The sequence below is a fragment of the Phoenix dactylifera genome, chromosome 1 (genome assembly GCF_051530095.1).
Source record: "Phoenix dactylifera cultivar Ajwa chromosome 1, Ajwa_hap1_PhDact_Kaust_v1.1, whole genome shotgun sequence".
Taxonomy (NCBI): domain Eukaryota; kingdom Viridiplantae; phylum Streptophyta; class Magnoliopsida; order Arecales; family Arecaceae; genus Phoenix; species Phoenix dactylifera.
The window spans coordinates 75,159,556-75,176,509 of NC_143190.1; the positions used below are offsets into that span (position 1 = coordinate 75,159,556).

General features: G+C 38.9%; 1 protein-coding gene across 8 annotated transcripts; it reads right to left on the reverse strand.

Moving 5' to 3' along the window:
- Window positions 1-4,333: 4,333 nt before the first annotated feature.
- Window positions 4,334-12,794, reverse strand: LOC120106090 (uncharacterized). 8 transcript variants are annotated; one of them, XR_005508317.3, is made up of 6 exons: window positions 12,584-12,772; window positions 11,373-11,894; window positions 10,748-11,032; window positions 7,870-7,916; window positions 5,017-5,338; window positions 4,334-4,930 (listed from the first exon to the last, which is right to left on the reverse strand). XR_005508317.3 is itself a non-coding variant. In XM_039118964.3 (3 exons), the coding sequence occupies exons 2-3, from the start codon at window positions 11,775-11,777 to the stop codon at window positions 10,205-10,207; spliced, it is 1,233 nt and encodes a 410-aa protein (XP_038974892.3). In that variant the 5' UTR covers window positions 11,778-11,894; window positions 12,584-12,794; the 3' UTR covers window positions 10,023-10,204. The 8 variants fall into 8 exon arrangements, 1 of the variants encoding a protein (XP_038974892.3); XR_005508324.3 differs by having other exon boundaries at window positions 4,334-4,734; window positions 4,886-4,930; window positions 5,017-9,351; XR_015973865.2 differs by having other exon boundaries at window positions 4,334-4,734; window positions 4,886-4,930; window positions 5,017-7,916; window positions 12,584-12,727.
- Window positions 12,795-16,954: the final 4,160 nt, after the last annotated feature.

Genomic DNA, 16,954 nt, shown 5'->3' on the forward strand with positions numbered 1-16,954 from the left:
CCTGATAACGCATCTGAACACAGAATGAAGAGCAGAGGAGACAAAGGGCAACCCTGACGGAGGCCAACCACAGACTCGAAGAATTGAGTGGGTGAGCCATTCACGAGAATAGCGAAGGAAGGAGCGCACACACAACCCATGACCCAGTCAATCCACTGCTCATGGAAACCAAAGCTCACCAGCGAACTCCGCAGGAACTCCCAACTCATCCTATCATAAGCTTTCTTTATGTCTAGCTTGATGCTCATCAAGCTCTTCCACCTCGGGGCTTTCCGTAAGTCGAATAAGAATTTCTGGGCAATAAGGATATTATCTGTAATGCTTCTCCCTCCCACGAAGGCCCCCTGCTCCGAACTGATAAGTCTAGGTAGAATGCACCGCAACCTAGCAACAAAAAACCTTTGTCGTGGCCTTATACAATATAGTGCGCAAACTGATTGCCGGTAGTGGCACAGCTCCATGGCATCCTGTCTTTTCGGAATCAACGTGACAAAGGTTCTCTTCCAATCTGCTGGTAGGGCTGTGAGCTAAAGAATTGTTGTATAACCTCCAACACATCCTGCCAGATGATCGACCAATACCTCCTGAAGAATATCGAAGGAAATCCATCCGGCTCCGAGGCCCTATTCTCCCCTAGGGACCACAAAGCCTCTCAAACCTCCTCGATAGTGACTGGTCTGATCAGAGCAGCATTCTCCTCCTTTGAAACCCTGGCAGAAGGAGGCGGCATGGAAGGCGAGCTCCCCCTACCCGTCTGGTCTGTCCACCTGGACTTGAAGAACTGCTCTAGCACTCTTCTAATAACATCCGAATCCTCAATCATCTTGCCATCCGGCCCTCTAATACCCATGATTCTATTCCTCTGCCTTGTGATGATGGTTGACTGATGAAAGAATCTGGTGTTGTTGTCCCTCTCCCTGATTCACTGAATCCGAGACTTCTACCTCGAGAACGTCTCCTAGAGTGAGTCATGAGTGGATAGATGGGATCTAAGCTCCTCCAGGTCCGCCGCCGATAGGCCCCCCTCTGAACCTCTTGGTACTGCAGCTTGGAGATAACCTCTTCGGCCTCCTCTTCCCTCTTGAAGATGTTGCCTACCTCCTCCCTATTTCATCTCTGCAGCCGCCATTTAGTTATCTCCAGCTTGCGAGAAACTTTATACATGGTATTGCCCCCGACCGGCACCCACCACGCATCACGAACAATCTCCCAGGAGCGGGGATATGACATCCATAGCTTCTCAAATCTGAATGGACTACGGTAAGGAATGATGGATGAGGTACTCATTGGAACCGGACAGTGGTATGAGGCGATCCGAGGTAGATGACTCACACAGTAGTCTGGATAACTCTGCACCCATCCAGTCATGGCGAAAACTGTCAATTCGCTCCTAGACCCCGACTTGTCCCTGCTGATTGTTGCACTAAGTGAACCACGGACCGTCAAATCCGAGGTCAATCAGGCCATTGCTCGTGATGAAGTCCTGAAACTTTCTAACCTCCCTCTTATTGGATAAGGTCTTCCCCCCAGTTCGCACCTGCTACAAACCACCTGTGAGTGGTACTTCTAAACAATGTAACTTAGCACTCCCCGAACACAAACAATACAGAATACTTATATTAATACAACAGACACAACATCTAAGAAAGACTTACTATACCCATACGATATATGTTTGAAGATCCCCGTTCAGTTTTCAGGACTAAAAGGCCCGTTCCATCGCGGTCTGAAGAAGCAACCAAAACCATCCCAGCACAGTCGTCTTGATGTCCTATATATGGCACCTTGAGCATCGCCCTGCCCCTGCACAATGGAATATAGGTTCCAGTGCATAACGTCCTGAGAGGTCCAAAAGCAGTCTAGTTGAAGAGCTAGTTTAGCTATGAAACCAGCAGCTCTGTTGGCATCACGATGAGAGTGGGATGCAGTAAACTGGCATAGTTTGAGGTTACATATCTTCCAGTAGCGGTACCTTCAATGATCCCCCAATTTCGCCCCACTCGTCGCCGAGGACGACCTCCCCACGAGGCTACGAGCACGTTGCCACCATGATCGAGGCCATCACCATCGATCTCGCAAATGCCACCATGATCGAGGCCATCACCATCGATCTCGCAAATGCCACCATGATGGAGGCCATCACCATCGATCTCGCAAATGGCTAGGATGTCTTTGCATACAACCGTGTCCTGATCCTGATTGCTAGCCACCGGTCGGGAGATGCATCCCCTTCCTTCATCCAAGCCCTTGCCCACCATTGAAGACGTCCAGACTACCATTGCCGAGGAAGGCATCATACTAGCCCCGATCGATCTCCTCATATTCGACAACCGTGATGCTACTGGCCATCCTATCAAACCAAAATGGGCTATCAATGGAGGGGAAGAGCGCGACTAGGCTGACGCAGATGCTGGACCGATCGAAGAACGTTTGAGGTTGGCAAGAAGTTCTTGCTGTTGGTGGTGCAGGCGCTCGCTGCCCCCAGTGACGAAGGTTGCTACGCTAGCAGAGGATGGCGGAGGCAGATGCCTAAAGAGTTCCTCTTCTTCATGGCAGCGAGTACCTAATGCCTCATCTCGCGAGATTCGTGAGCAAGACCGGAGCAAACTATGTGGAGGATCCCGCCGTCACGCCAGTCACAGGTAATGCTGAGATTGATGAGCCAGTTCAGGCAGCTTATCTTTGACGGCAACAAACGATGGAATCCGACGTAAGAAATGTCGAGAGTAACAAGGCGGGTCGACCTTCAACTAGAGCATCGAAGTTTCCATCGTCGGAAGCGAAGAGGAGAGGGAGAGCAGGAATAGGAATCAAGGTACTTGCAACTTTTGAGCCAATTTGACCACTTTGACACTGTAAAATATATTCAACCGGCTAACCGAAATATTTAAAATGTCGGACAAAATATTTCCCACAAAAAAAGTTGGATACATTAGATTGAAGGGTGTTCAGCCAAGCAGATACTCAGATCATATAGGGATAGCTCGGATTGCTTGCGTGCATTTATGCAAAGAACTTGGACGGAGAATAACTATAACTTCAGCCAGAATTGCCGAACAACTTGGTTTGAAACTCGAAACATGGCTTGAGATTTCTCGAACTAAGACTGGATGGGCCCAAAACTTGGAACGCTTCCTTAACAATCTAGAGTTTTTTTTAAAAGAATGCAGACAAGGGCCCACCGCTTGGCCGTCTTTAGAACTTTGTCCGTTTGGCTTGACTCCATTAGACCTGATCAAATCAATAGTCCTTGAAAAGACCTGCAACTTGAAAAGAACATCTTTTTCAGATAACCCAAAGCAAATCCCCGACGGCGCTTCCTTTTTCTTTTCCAAATTCCTAACCATTCATTAGAAGTATTAAAATTGTTGAAAAAAAGAAGAGAGAAGAGAATTATACTTCTACCCATCAATTACAGTATATAGGAACAATCTTTATATAATAATAGGAGGCTGACGAAATTTTGCAAGGCCGACTAAGTTTAGCACAATCAATCACAAACCAATCAAGATGAAGTTTGGTAAAACTGACTAAATTTGGCATAATCAATCAATCAATGGATTCTAGCATCCCCCTCAAACTCAAGGTGGTAAAATGGACACCAACTTGAGTTTGGAAACTAGAAATCGAAAGATGCCAGAATGATGAGCTTCGGTGAAGGCATCTGCAAATGAGGATAGATCTTAAAGAGAAGCTCAACGATTCTCGCAGACGAAAGCACCATAAAAAAAGAGCAAGAGACCTCAAATTGGATGATGAAAGAGCCGAGAAAAGTAAATAAAATCGGAGGTTGAGGCTGGAGTGGCCCCATGCAAATGTAAGCCTCCATGATGGAAAGCGAAACCACATATGCCAAGTTTATCTTCACTAAGCTTTTGACGGTACGGTGTGGCACGCTGCTCTTACATGATCGAGGAAGAAATTATGCCTGCTAAATTTACCTTCGCCAAACTTCTGACAGTACGATGCCGCCTTCATGAAGGAACAAGAGCACCGGAAGCGGATGCTTAGAGAGATCAACTCCCTTATTTTCGGAGGAAAAGGAGCACCGAAAGCGGATGCTCGAGGAGCTTTAACTCCCTTATTCCCAAAGAAACACGAGCACCAACAGTGGGTTCCCGAGGAGCTTAACTCCATCTCCAAAGGAACAAAAGCACCTAAAAGCAGGTGTTCAAAAAGTTCTGATACCATTTTGAAAAGAAAAAAAAAAAAAAAAGAGAAGAAAATTATAATTCTACCCTCATAAGAGGTTGATGAAGTTTTATAAGGCCGACTAACTTTCACACGATCAATCATAAATCAATCAAAGTGAAGTTTGGTAAGACCAACTAAATTTAGCACAATCAATCAATCAATGGATTCTAACAAAAATATAACAAGCATTTTCACAGGAAAAGGATTAAGGCAAGCTTCTGGCTTAAGATACACACCACACAACAAAAAGACTCGACTGATACTGCTAACCCCAATTTTGCACAACAGAATCCGAAAAAATAAAAAGCTTGGATTCTCTTATGCCTGTGCACGGTGTACCCGCCATGTGCCCCGCGCATGACTAGTGTGTACAACAGGCCCTGCGCACTGCATCGGCTGAGGGCCAGCAGAGGTGCCGATGTAGCGTGGAGGCCTGGACTCCAAGTCCATTTTCCTTGATTTTGCAAAACCCATGTTTCAGCTGCTGCACAACCCTCAGTATCCAAGTCCAAGCTTCAGAGGAGTGTTTCTTTAGTTATTCTGTAAAACAAATGCTCGTGGATCAATCTGAATTGCTTAAAGAAAAACAACAATCTGTGCATCTTGCATCAACCCACTCAACCATGAAGTAATCGTGCCAATAATGAAGGATAGTTGGCAATCTAATTAGCCAATCCTCATAGTTCCAAACCTTCCGTTCCATATTGCATGAGCTCACAACTTCAGTATCCATACCCTGCAATGCACCAATACCGAATAGAAATAAATGTTTCAACTCTTTCTATGCAAATTCATTGTTCATCATAGATCCTATCATCATACCTGATAGCAGCGGCTGAAAGTGTTAAAACTGCACTTTCGGAGGAGGCTGTCTTCCAGGAGACCAACAAATCAAAGATCCAAACTCTCCAGCTAATTCATCAAAAGGTAAAGCATGCTCAGCCAGAGGCAGAAGACCACCCCCAGAGGACCCCTTCTAAAAGTTTCTCTGATATCCAAAACATGCATGTGCCACGCAAACAGACTGCACAGAAACACATCCCCCCCCCCAAACACAAACACAGAGGGAGGGAGGGAGAGCTAGCCTGTCAAGCTTCAAGAGGCTGGAACAGCAGGTTTGTTATCCTAAAAGCTTCATTTCAAACTGTTGAAGACAGCAATTAGATGAGAAAAACTCCCGCTGAAAAAGGGTACCAAGCTTGAAGATTTTTACACCCAAAAAAAAAAAATCATAACCATAACAACAGCCATCTGATTTTTGCATGAAATGACAGGATGGTCACAATTGTACTCAATAAAAATATTTTGCTCGATCCTGGTATGCTGAAAATTTTGCTTATATTTAAAGCTCTCTAAGTCTCTTGCTTCGACTTTTTCGTAGGCATGGCATCTCGATGGAGTAAGATGCCATGCCTCAAGATTAGCAAGAAACTCTGCAGACATGTACTTTCATGAAAAGATTCAAACGATGAAACATTATCTTTATGTAACCATAAAATATTGAACTTCATCTACCAGATTAAAAACTATATCTTTCACAGCATGCTGATCCATCCACCTGAACAAGTTCAGCATCATAGATGCTACACCTGAGAAAACCAGAATAGGTCCAGTAAAGTTCAGTGGCAACAATTATAACCACTATATCATCCATACCATGTCATAAAGTTCCTTGGGCACAATATACAGAGCTTGTGTATTTTCAATTGTTGCATATAAACCTGTATAAGCATATCATGGTTATGCAGTGGCATACATAGCAAATTGGCATGTTCTGATATTTGTAGAACAAGAATTAATGTGGTAGGTATTCAACCAACTGTTTATCAAAAGTTTCTACTCTTCAGTATAAGCAAATACAAGTTGGATTAACTCAATTAAATGCAAAACTATACAAAATCCATCAATAATTCAAAAGTATTATTTTGTATATTTTCTTTTGCTGAATGAAATTCTATCATTCACTCCCAATGTCAAGATCCAAGTTAAAATCTTGAAGCTGATGAATGGTTGCTTTTACTTTTTTGCTTCACCTCTTGATCAGTAGAGCATTTCAGTGCTATGTTCTGTTTCACCCCGTATCATGTTGTTCAATGTTTAACTTGCATAGTAGAGATTTTCAAATGTAGTGCATTCAGATGTTTAATCTAACTGGTCAGCAGCATCATGCTAATTCGGTTTTATTCAAGTTGCTACATGAATCTAAAGGCTCAAATATTTCATTAAGATGTTTATAAGCTGCTGTATTCATCTTGCATGTATAAAAGGGGTGCAAGAGGAAGGAGTGAGAATGCTAGTCATGCATGCACATTCACCAGACCTGGAAATACAACAGAAAATTCTCCAACTCACCATACATAACATGGAAAAAAGACTTAACTATCAAGCACATCAAAAGAGTGCATGATGGGCAGCGACCATAAGTTGTCTAACAAAATTTCAGATTATGTAGTAAAATGCAGAATTTCTTTCTAACAGATTTCTTCAAAGCAGAAAAACACTGAAAAAAGTAAGGGTTAACAAAAGAATAAAGGAGTTACAAAAGCACAAAAATGTATGAGAAAACAAAGGCACAAAGGCACAAACCTTCCAAGGCTTCTAACCAACACCAAAATGACTCACTAATAATATAATCCATCCAGTTAATTCCAAGCAACCTTTCCTCTTAAACAAAATTAACTATATACTACTACATGCATATTTCCATTTCAATTTTTTCAAACTGAAGACTAATTTCATAACTTCGAAATTAACATATCTGGGAATTGGGTGTGTTGAGTTGCTACCTCCAAATACTGTACTCTATTATAACAACACCTTAATTATTATTGTTCCTACAATAGAACATCTCCTTCAGATATTTTGCTCATAGAATTCCTGCATACCTAATTCCTTGAAATAAAATAAGTTAAACATACAGTATAACAAAAGAACAGTAATGGCAAAGAAAAATATAGTCAGTGCAACTTCCTGAACCAATGTATGCGGATTGAATTGTGCCCGTATTAAAGTATGCAAACAAATTTTGAAATGGTTTTTATTGTTTGTGATGTTCTAGTTTTGAAATACTACATGTTTAAATAATCCAAGTAATATATAAAATGAAATGCTTCTTGAATATCAGATGCATTTTTTCATGCTATTTCCATTTATAAATTCTCATTTTCTGAGTTCTCCTGTAAAGTATTCCAAACATGCATACTTTGCTTCGAAAGCTCTTGTTGAATTCTTCTAGATGTAAATCTGTGCAATTTTTTAAGTTTATGTTATATTATTTGAGTAAGTCATCCACAAAAATGGAACAGATTTATTCCAAAAAACCAACATGCTTGAGTTAACAATTGCCTTAGTTCATAGGTGCTTGTGGCATGGACACAAAAAAACCAGAATCAGCAAGTTATGAAAGTGAGCATAAATCTACTGAGCATGTCTTGAATTTTTTTTTTTTTTAATCACAATCTTCATAACAAGGGATTTGACCACCTATATTTTGCACAGTGCAATCAATTTTCATGGAGTAATTCATACATCAAAGGTCCACAGCTAGTCTGAAAGAGAAGCGACAAGAGAAATGGAAGACACTCCACTTATCACCTTATGCTGTCTAATTTTTGTCAAAATATGATGAAAATGCTGCAAGAATGTATGAAGTGTATAATAGACGAAAAACACTACCATCAACCTGTCCCTGTGGCAAGCTTTACAAGCAACCAACTTTGATCCTGAAAAATGCATGAATAATATTAAATATATCCTCAATATTGAGTACTTAACAGTGTCAGATTCTACAGATGACATCAAAGCGCTCCAAAATTAATCAATAGATCAGAACAATTGATAATAGCTGAGCACAGAGAAGCTGCTTATACATAAGAGATTCTGAATCAATTGACCAATAAAACTTAGCAAAAGAAAAGAGGGAAAACAAATTGAAAATGTAAGCCTCAGCATGAAACATAGAACAATAAGCAAATGTTCGAACATGACAGTTCAAGATGCCCTCGTTAACCACATACATCTTTAAACCTGCTAAGTTCTATCCGAAAAAGAACATATTATACATCACAATGAGCTGCAACCCTTTCTCTAGAGAACATACTCAGACAGACAAGCACTGGTATATGCACGCATGTGTGCCCTCTCACAACCCAATCGCAAGAGAACTGAAAGATAAACGCCTGCATTCAATTGTCCATCTTGTCAAAGCGTGTACGATAGTCCCCTTTGGCCTAGGAGATTTTGTTGCTTTCTGAAAGTTATATCATACAAAAAGTCTACTGATGGTGATCGGAATAAAATTTGAATATCCACAATTCCACATAATCCCAACTGATTGGTACATGGTAGCAACCCACAACCCCATCCAACAAGAAAAATTCCAAACCACCAGTGGAGCAAAAAAAGGGAAAAGGGGAGTGGAGATAGAATCTTGGTTCTGAAGCACTGAAGGGGCAGGCAATATTGTGTCTGTGTTTTAATGCTGAACCTTCCAAACATAAGAATGGAATGATTTTCATTGCGTCTAGTCGTCTCTTCTGATTAAACTAAGACTTTGTGCCAATATTCAATAATTCAAGAAATAAGTAAAACAAAATGCTTCTTGTGATATCATATAAATTTGGATGCAATTCTATACATATGCTCTCATTCGCGGAGTTATGTTTCGATGGGTTCAGCACCTGCAACCATTGCTTCTAAACTTATCTTAGGATTGTCTGGATTTAAGACCACAATTGTTAGGATTGTCTGCAATCCATGATCAAATTTAAGCCTAACAAGCCAGTTGGCCATTGCCTTAGTTTATAGAAGCTTGTAACATGCACACAATGCAAGCAAGTTATGAAATTTAAAGATATAAGGTAGCTTGGAACTTGGAAGAAGGTTTTGCAAATAAAAATACTGACGATCTATATATCATGGGGTTCATTTATGGATCTTGGTTTAACTTTCCTCTGTAGATCATATATCCCAGGCACGCAGCTAGCCTGAAATGGAAGTGACAAAAGATATAGAAGATACCAACTTTACATCATATGCTGACTTAACGTGTCAAAATCAGCTGAAATTGTTGCCATAACATCCAAACTGTAAAATAGGTGACAAACCCCATCACAATCTTGGCCCTGTGGCAAGCTATACAAGCATCCAACTTTGGCCCTGAAAAGTGCATGGGGAATGTCAAATATGTCCTCAATATGGAATACTTTTACAGTATCAAATTCTATGACTAATATCAAAATGCTAAGCACAGAAGCACGTTGGATCACGACAAGAGGCCTGTTCTAAAGAAATTTCAAATTAAAGCAGTGAACTTGATAAAACTGAGGCGGTAAACAAAGAAAACAAATTATAATTGCAATCCCTGAGCATGAACCCTTAGGATTTTAACTCCAAACATGAACCATTTAATGTTATGCACGTACTCACATAATGAGGGTTCAAAATGCCCTTGGCAACAAGCATTTCTTTCAAGCTGCCAAATTCTTGTATGAGAAACCACAACTGAATTGGAAAAACCTCAGCCTCTCCACTAAGAATACAAATTATTCCCCACTCAACTGTTATATAAGTGTGCATGATTGGTTGATTGTCCATCTTGACAAAGCTCGATGAGAGCAAGCAGGTAAGCAAATGCCCCCTTTAGGCAATAAACTTAAATAGCATCAACAAAATCCACGTAAAAAGAAAAGCATAATCTTTAGATAAGTTGCTAACAATTTGCTGAAGATCATCACTTTAGAAATTGTTCAACATTCCACTATACAATAAGTATGGATAATATAACAAGTATAACAACTATATAAACTAACACAGATTGGGCCAGGAGATCTTCAATGCTAAGATATTCCATTGCTTTATGAAAAGTAGTAGCATACAAAAAAACTCGCCATAGTAATTTACTGTTGCATCCTCAAAACCTGAATACCCATGTAGCTACAAATGAATGTCTGCTTTACAGTGATATGGAGAAATTAAAGCAGCAGTAGTAGAAACTAAAGCACAAGGAACCCTACAATGATCTAAGAATAATGTTCTGAGAACTATGACGAATATCTGTGTTGGTAGATGCAAGATGCCTTAGCTCTAATAGATGTTCGTCATTTGATATGTGGAGCATAAGGCGGAGGTCAGTCATCAATGCTTCCCTTTCCCAACTTAAGGGCCCAGATGCATATAATGCCAACATGGTGGAACGGTAAGCATGTAACTCTAAATGATGAATTTCTTCCTCCAGTGCCTTTTTTGCATGAAGAGAACAATCTCTTCCTAATGCACAAGAAGAATCAGCATCATCAAAATGATTATCCAGACCTTGGGGTGGGCTTGCAATAGGATAGTGGAGAGACCTATATGGACTTTTGTTAGGACTACAACTACCAACAGAGGATGAAACACTCTCAGCATCATTAGGCCCTGCACTTCCTATGAAATGATAGCCAACATTGGCTAGTCGTTTTTGCTTGTCCGAGCCTATTTCATAAATTCTGTGGTTTAAGGAAGCATGCATGTATTTTTCACCAAGCACGTTACATGGTGAAGCAACAGCATCTACCTTTTCTAGTAATTGGGATGAATGCCTTGCAATAATTTGCTGATGCCTTCCTTCTTTCTGGACTGCTCTCATCTTTCTGCGGGTTCCAGTGCATGTATCAACCGGGAGTGATCTTTTCTTCATGCTTCTTGAAGTAGGCTCTGCATATCCATTATTATTTTTGACATGAATTTGCTCATCTACCCTGTATTTCTCCAACTCTATGCATGACTGGGGTAACTGGGGACTGAACTTTACAGTTTTTGTCTGGCTGTTTGTAAGCCCATCATTACATCTTCCAGAGTCCTGCAAGCAAGTGATGAACCATTAGATAATAGAAAGGAATAAGAAAGGCAGAAAAAAAAAAAAGCTTGATAGCTAGCTTAAACATCAATTAAATAAGTCAATTACAAATGTTTTCAAGATGACTCTAAAGTGAAATCAGAAACAATTAAAGCAAAACCATTTTTAAGGGCAAGAAAACAAAGCATAGAAAGTCAAATGCACCTACTTAGTAAAAAGGTAAAGCTAATGATGTTTTAAAGGGGAGAAAAAAAACAGCATGCTCTTAAAGCATCATTGAAAAATGACTGTTCATCCCTTGAAAAAAAAATCTAATATTAATAACAGGATTTTATGATGCTACCTTCTGAATCACAACCCATTTGTTGTCTTGCCAAGATTGTCGTACCCTGAGATCTGATATATAGACTCTGAATTCCCTGAAGGATCCAAGGTGTCTGACAAAATAGAAATTCCTAGCAACAACCTTTGACACTTCTGCAAGCTTCCACGAGTTATTGTCAAATACCTCAACAATGTCACCAGCAACCCAGCTCCTCGGCGCCTTAACAGGAGGAGGACATGGCCTGATAACCTTTCTTGATACTTTTTCGACAGCCCCATCCATATCCGGCAAATATCGATCGTACCTGACACTGTAGGTATGCCCATTCCCCGAGATGATCTCGGCACACCACCAGGAGCCTGAGGCCACCTCCCTCTTTTTCAATACCTCCACCTTACTCCCTTTCTTGAACCTCATGAGCATAATGATGTCAAAACCCAGATTTCTAAATCCTCGTGGGGGCAATTCGCAAATGAGATTCGAAGTGATAAAATTCAAAACCTTTGAATTCCTTGCTAACTCTGAACCAAGATCATGACCCTATAATTAGATCAAAAGACATCAACTGAGGATTATCGAGATGCACGGAAGAAAGAGAATTATAAACATGATGTCAAATTGCATTGACAACTACTGCAGAACCTTAATAAGAAAAATACAGACGGACGCATCAACTAAAGCAGACTGCAATGAAAGAAGCCACAAATCTTTCAGCATAAACTAATTAGCACACGGAAAAATATTAGGCTTACCGAGGGAAACACAAAAATCAAAACACTAATCGCACACAGACAAGTCCTCCAGACCAATAATCGGTTAAATCGTCATCCCACGATCGAATGCATCATCGATCATCAAAGTTTAACAGCATAAAATATTTATTTCAGTAGATGAACGCAAGAGTTATGTGCACTAATACTCTTCAAGACCCTCGAAATAGTCCAAACCCTAGCCAAGATAGATTCTCACAAAATCTTATAACTCGCCGATACTTAGAAGATAATCATATAAAAAAAAAGAATGAAAAAATATGAATAATACATAAAATTACAAGTAAAAATTGAAAACATGTAAAAAAAAAATCGCGGATCCTCGAAGCATCGCAATAGAAAATAGGAGACGAAATCTCGATTTCCATCCGCTCGATTCAACGTCGAATCAAAATCTTAGAAATTATTATCGATTTGGAACGCTAAATTTCGATTGAGATTTAGAAGAACTCCACCGACCTCTCTCGACGACGACCGTGACGAAGAAACTCAAAAAAATCGATCGGATGGAAGAACGGGGAAGGAAAGAATTCTTTTCTCTCACCCCCTCCTCTCCCTCTCTCTCTCACCCCCTCCTCTCCGGCTCTCCCTCCTGTTTCCTCCTCGTAGTAATTTTTAGCTGGGGATTTCAAAGGAGCTGCGGAACTCATGAAACGGAATTGAGGAACCCATCAAATCCGATAATCCGCGTCTCGGTCAAGTCCGAGTTCCCGTACCAACTAGGAGACCGTCCGCCAATCTCAGCCGTCCGATTTATACGATTGCATATTTTTTTTCGTATACAGGGTTTACGATACGATGGGAAATATTGAAAATGCCGAGATGAGTTATTCCGGGCACTTCATCTAAGCTGGTTGGATAAAGGCAAAAGTGGTTGGATAATATTTATCTCAATTTATTTTCAAATCTATTCTGATATAATATAAGCATCCGATTAATATTTGTATTTGCATTCATATCTGTTAAAAAAAAAAAGATAAAGATATGCATAAACAATCATCCTATCATATTCAATTTTATATGTAATTTTATTTAATTTCATATAATATTTATATTTTTTAAAAAATAAATAACTAATATGCTATTAATTTGATTTACCATCTATTTAGTAATATTTTTTGATTATATGGTTATAAAGTTTAATTATCTGATTTATATCCATTTTTTGGTATCCAATTTGTATTTATATCTATTTAAAAGAAATATAGATATGAACTTTTGAATCAAAATTTTTGAACTCTTTTTCTAATTAAAAATAAAAACAATCATGAGGATCTATAAATAAAATATTAAAAAATTCAGTACAAATATCTATTAGAATCATCCACAAAGTAGATCTAGTATGGTTAGAACTATTTATTTTTAAAAAAAATCAAGTTTATTAAATCAGTCCAGAGTAAATACAACCATGAAAATCCACAAACACAATATTAAAAAAAGTTAGTACAAAATCTGTTGGAGACTCCCAGTGTGATTAGAACTCTTTTTCTAAAGAAACTAAATTTATTAAATCAATCTAGAAAAATACAACCGTGAGAATCCACAAATAAAATATTAAAAAGTTCAATACAAATATCTATCCGATCCATAACACCATAGAATTTTTTTTTTCAGTTATAGTTAATTTATATTTAATTAAATTTTTTTTCAAAGTTTAGACTCTATTATTTTTTTTTGCTCTTGCATGTTGATTTTTTTTTTGTTTCCGCTCATTATAAGGTGAAGATGTGCAGCCCTAATATAATTTTGACATAACCGTTTTCATCTTGAGCTGGGCTTTTTTGTCTAGGTTGGCGTTTGCTGTGATGCGATCGAGACGGAAAAGGAGAAAAATGTGGCGGGTGGAAAGAGACGAGGCCTCCATGCCACGGGCGGCTTAGCGGTTCACCTGAAATTATCCCAGGAGCTCATATTGTATGAAAAGCCATCCAATCTACAGCTCTATTATTTTTTTTGAAAATAAAATGATGCTCATGTGATCTTGAAACTTGCAGAAGTTGTTTCCTATGTTCTCCCAAGAGATGGTCGATTCAATTACGACTATAGATTTATCACAGGAAATAGTGGATCAAGTTTTTCTTCGTTGCCCCCGGCACAAGCAATCTGGCTCCAGGCGAATGTGTTTGAGGTGATGCCATTTCGGCTAAATCATCTCCTAAATTTGTATTAAGTAATGATGGTGTTGATAGCCCAAACCAAAGTCCCACAATTACTTTCACCTCGTTTACTCAATTTGGATTGCTTGGAGTCAAAGTGTTTGAAGACAGACGTTATTTCACCGCAGCAACCTGTTTGACGAGCTGAGTTCCGGGGCTAGGAGATCATCAAATCTAACTCAACAACCAAGGGAAGTCTGGGGAGACCACCAAGACCATGCACTTATCGGCTCCCCCCACCACTTGAAGTTGTTGAAGTCAGCTTTGATCGATCTGTTAAGACTGGAGGTCTTCATCGTGGAGTAGGTTTCATCATTAGAAGCCATCAAGCTAGACTCCTTTCATGTTTTGTTTTCTTTTCCTTTTTTTTTTTTCGGATTTGTGTGTGTGTGTGGCTGTGGCCTGACCGTGTTTCAGCATTTGCCCCCAAATGACAGACTGCTTATAATCATTTCAGATTCACTTGGTCCAACAAAAAATACTCTACATCAACTGCATGCCCTCACACAAATTAACCATGATGAAGCATGGAACAAAAACAAATCATGATAGCATCACCGAAGCTTATTAAGATAATGGTTGAGAAAATTAAAAATCAATGCTTCAGGGGACTAATTCCATCGTACCAGAGTTTTTGCAGCGCGCCTAATAATATCTTAGTGGAAGAGAGAATAAATGCACCATTATATACCATCATGATCCATGATCATGTAATAAAATTGTAATGTATGCATGCCGTTCTAGTTGAGTAATATTATGATGGAAGCTTGAATGTTGAGTTAAATAAGGCTGTTGAGTGTTAAGCAACAACTCTCAATTAAGATTTTAGGCAACATATATTCATAATTCTACCATTAGAGGTTTTTCATTTTTTGAGCAAGATAGCTTATTTTCAATTATTTTTGTTTTGTTTTTCACGTAGAGATATATTGCTCTCTGATAATTGTCTTTTTTTTTTTCAATTCAAAAGGTTTGCGGTGCCAACTTTTTTATGTTTGGCAATTGCTAAAATGCCAACATTTGCCATGAATTCATTATTTATAGATTTTTGCATTTCTTCCACAAGGAAAGCCTATGTTAGGTCATTTTGGATTATCTAATTTATCCCATGTTATTATGATTTTGTTCTTATGGTGGGTTCGCTAGCACTTTCCAATCATCAAAGACATTTTTCTATGATTTTGGCACCAAAATTGAACATAATCTATCTTATGTTTTATGCGTAACTAAGATTGATTTCAAGCACTAGCGATAATTATGATCCCTCAATCTAATTAAGATTCTTTTATGCCCTATGCATTATTCAATGCATCCCTACAATATCCAAGGTTTCAACTTTAACTCTTCTTAGACTGCACCTCAAATTTTTTATACATTCTTTTCCTGCTATATTGGCCATGTGAGTGCCACTTCTCCTTTTCTTTCCTGGTTTCCTCCAATCACGACAACCCACATCCCTCTATCTCCTCACACCAATCAGATTCTAGCAAACTCGGTTTGAGGGGGTCGACATCTCTTATATCCCCCCTCCATAAAGAACTAGACTATATATAGAGTATACTAAAATATAATTATCGCTTTACCTGACCATTATAATACCTTAGTAAACAGAAAAAAAAATATAAAACCCATCCTCTTCACTTTTCTTTTCTATTTTTTTATTCTCTTAATTATTAATAATATAGCTTTTTGGTAATCATCTTCATCAACCATTAAGGAAGCCTTAACTCATCGCATAGCCACTGCTTCCTATAAATTTGGCATGGATCTTAAAGATTTATTCAATCCATGAAAAGCCACTGGGTTGACGGGTCAAACATATACTCGAGCTTTTTATAATCGGGTTGGCTTCGACTAATTTGTATTTATCCGAATTGCAAGATACCTTTATCTACATCCACACCCTTACGTGGATATTAAATTATATTTAACTATGAGTTATATGGATGATTCGTGAAACCATTCCAGATTCACAGGAACTAGGATTATGACTATTGAACGGGGATAAAATTCAGGGCTTGCTCTACTCTACATGGTCCCATTGTTTCTCTTTTATCTTTCTCCACCATTTTATTGTTCCTTCTCCTCCTCGTCTTCCGTGCTCCAGCACTTACGACATTACAAAGATATTACATAGTAATTTTAGTTGTCTAACTATTCATGCTATCAAAAATTTAATAGAAGAAGGGATAATTAAATAAAGATGATATTATCATCTATAAAAATCTAGATACCTGAAAGTCCATATAAGATGAAGGATCAGAGCCACAATGATGAAGTATGGTCTAAAGATTGTATTATTAGAATCAACACTAACCAATGGTAATACAAAGTCCTTACGTCATTGTGATCAGCGAGCAATTTATGCAGGTAGCTTAGTTGCAATAGCAATAGCAAGCTGATCATGGCGTGATCATGGAGTAAGGCATCATTTCAAACCTCGACCAATAGAGACCTGAAAAATTGTGAATGCATCAACCCTACATGGATATCTACAAGCATGGCGTGATATTTTTCTGTGTGTTTTTTCTTGAGAAGTTGGATCAGAATTCATCCTCCCAAACAGGATAAAAAGGGGAAACCTGTCACTCCACACCCTCCATTCTTCATGACAGGCTGGGTTTTAAAACAAGAAAAAAAGAAGATTAAAGAGAACCATGCCCTACCTGGAAGC